Source organism: Borostomias antarcticus (assembly GCF_949987555.1).
Source record: "Borostomias antarcticus genome assembly, chromosome: 13".
Lineage (NCBI taxonomy): Eukaryota > Metazoa > Chordata > Actinopteri > Stomiiformes > Stomiidae > Borostomias > Borostomias antarcticus.
The window spans coordinates 6,545,569-6,547,636 of NC_140246.1; the positions used below are offsets into that span (position 1 = coordinate 6,545,569).

General features: G+C 47.7%; 1 protein-coding gene across 1 annotated transcript in view; it reads left to right on the forward strand.

The window, feature by feature from the left end:
* sult4a1 (sulfotransferase family 4A, member 1) overlaps nt 1-671 on the forward strand; it is a gene marked incomplete at both ends in the record, with an annotated part of 12,424 nt that extends 11,753 nt beyond the window's left edge. The window contains one exon of the mRNA XM_084447574.1: nt 559-671. Within this exon, the coding sequence (XP_084303700.1) occupies nt 559-671 (113 nt within the window). The remainder of the gene's footprint in view (nt 1-558) is intronic.
* Between the last annotated feature and the right edge of the window lie 1,397 nt (nt 672-2,068).

The following is a 2,068-nucleotide window of genomic DNA, read 5'->3' on the forward strand; positions in this document are numbered from 1 at the left end:
GTAGGGACGTCTACAGCGAAATCATGTAGCGTTCAGCAGCACCACCTTGTGGTTACATGCTGTAATTGCATGACTACTCACAGCTGCAGCCTTGTTTAGGCTTGTTTACCTTTGTTTAGAGATCCTTTGTACTTTTCTTTAATTTTCTATCTTTTATTACATTACGATTTTTTACAGTTCATTCATCGTATCCACATCATTATGATTTCCTAAAGTTATGTTTGATTTATTTGTTCATGTTAGGATTTATGTGTTTGGTTTTGTTTCGTTTCCCTCCACCCGATGTTTCTTTTAGTGCATGGATCCCTAGCCTAAGGCCTGGTACAGGGTCAAAGTTCACACAGTAAGACAGCACACACACTGTCTCACACACCACCAGATTACAGGTGAGTTGCACACCGTCCACTCCAAACACACAAGTCTCTCAGTTTGGATGGGCCATATACTGTATAGGGAGGCTAAGAATAGCACATAACCAGCATGCGTGTGTGTGTTTGTGTGTGTGTGCGTGTGTGTGTGTGTGTGTGTGTGTGTGTGTGTGTGCGTGTGTCCCAGCAGGTCGCGTAGGGCTGTGGAAGGACATCTTCACTGTGTCTATGAACGACAAGTTTGACACCGTGTACAGGCAGAAGATGGGCAAGTCTGACCTGACCTTCGACTTCGGCCTGTGAGGGTGCGAGCCGACACACGGACGGACCAATGACTACGAGGACCACACTTCTCCTCTGCCAAAACCACACTACTCTGCCTCCGCTCCCCGCCTGACCCATCAAGAGATCAGTCCGTCCCAAGATACATTGACAAGTCTGTCAGTGGCTCCGCCTACAATGACTGCTCCCACTCACAACCTCTCTGTCAATCAAACGGCCAATCAGTCCGCAAGCTAATCAGTCGACCAACCAATCAGTCGCAGTTCACTCACCAGTCACCTGTTCAGTTCATCAGTCTAACGATCATTATCAAATGATCCATCAGTCTCTCAGTCAGTCTGATTGACGATCAGTAAAATCATCTATTGTAGATGTTAGCCCCCTAGTTAGGCCCAACCCCCCACCACACATCTTCACCCTCCACTCTCCTGAACCTCCACAGTATGTCCCTGTGTGTGTGTGTGTGTGTGTGTGTGTGTGTGTGTGTGTGTGTGTGTGTGTGTGCGTGCGTGTGTATATATACACTAAGCGCTGGCTATAGCAAGTCTTGTATGCAACATAAGGAAATGCATGGAAGTCTATGTGGCGTGGCCAAAACCTGTACAGAGCAAGCCCGTGCGCCCGTCTCAACACGCTTACGTGTTTTAAAAAGAAAACGGCGTCATTATACATTGAAACTCACGTTGAGAGAAAGTTGTTAGATGTGGGAGATAGAGACTGCCCTTTGCCTGTTTAGAGTGTGGCTGTTTTTCACCTTTACCGGTTCACTGTCACTCATCACAGGACCTTTTGTATCTCTCAGCTGTGTGTGTGTGTGTGTGTGTGTGTGTGTGTGTGTGTGTGCGTTTGCCTGTGAATAATATCACCATATTGACTCATCGCAATGACTGCCTTTTGTTGGCGGTTTGTCTTTCTCTATCGTCATGACGCGTCTTACACTCAGCTCCCAGCTCATAGTGCCCCCTGCGTGTTGGGAGGGAGAAGTACGTCTCACTTTTACCAGCAGGCCCTCAAAGTACACTTGAAGACAGCAGAGGCTGTGTGTGTGTCCTATCAGATTCTGTATGTCCCCCGCCCCCAAATGCTAGGCAACCTAAGCTGGTCCTATGTCCTATAAACACTGTTACCACCGAACACCAGTGCATACAGATCATCACATACAACACATAGATCAACAAAACAGATGGACAGAGGGTCACATAGCCCCCACCCTGCCCCGCCACCTCAAATGTTAAGCATTAAAATGTCACTGTCCCCTGTGTTTGTCACCCAAAGCCCTGCATTCTTCCTTCCTCCTTCTCCTCCTCTTCCCCATGTCTGCTATAAAAGCCCCCCCTTCACTCTGCTGGACACTTGTGAATGTCTTTTATTGTGTGGGAGTAAACAACAGCCTTGGCAGACACACGTCACACACAAGC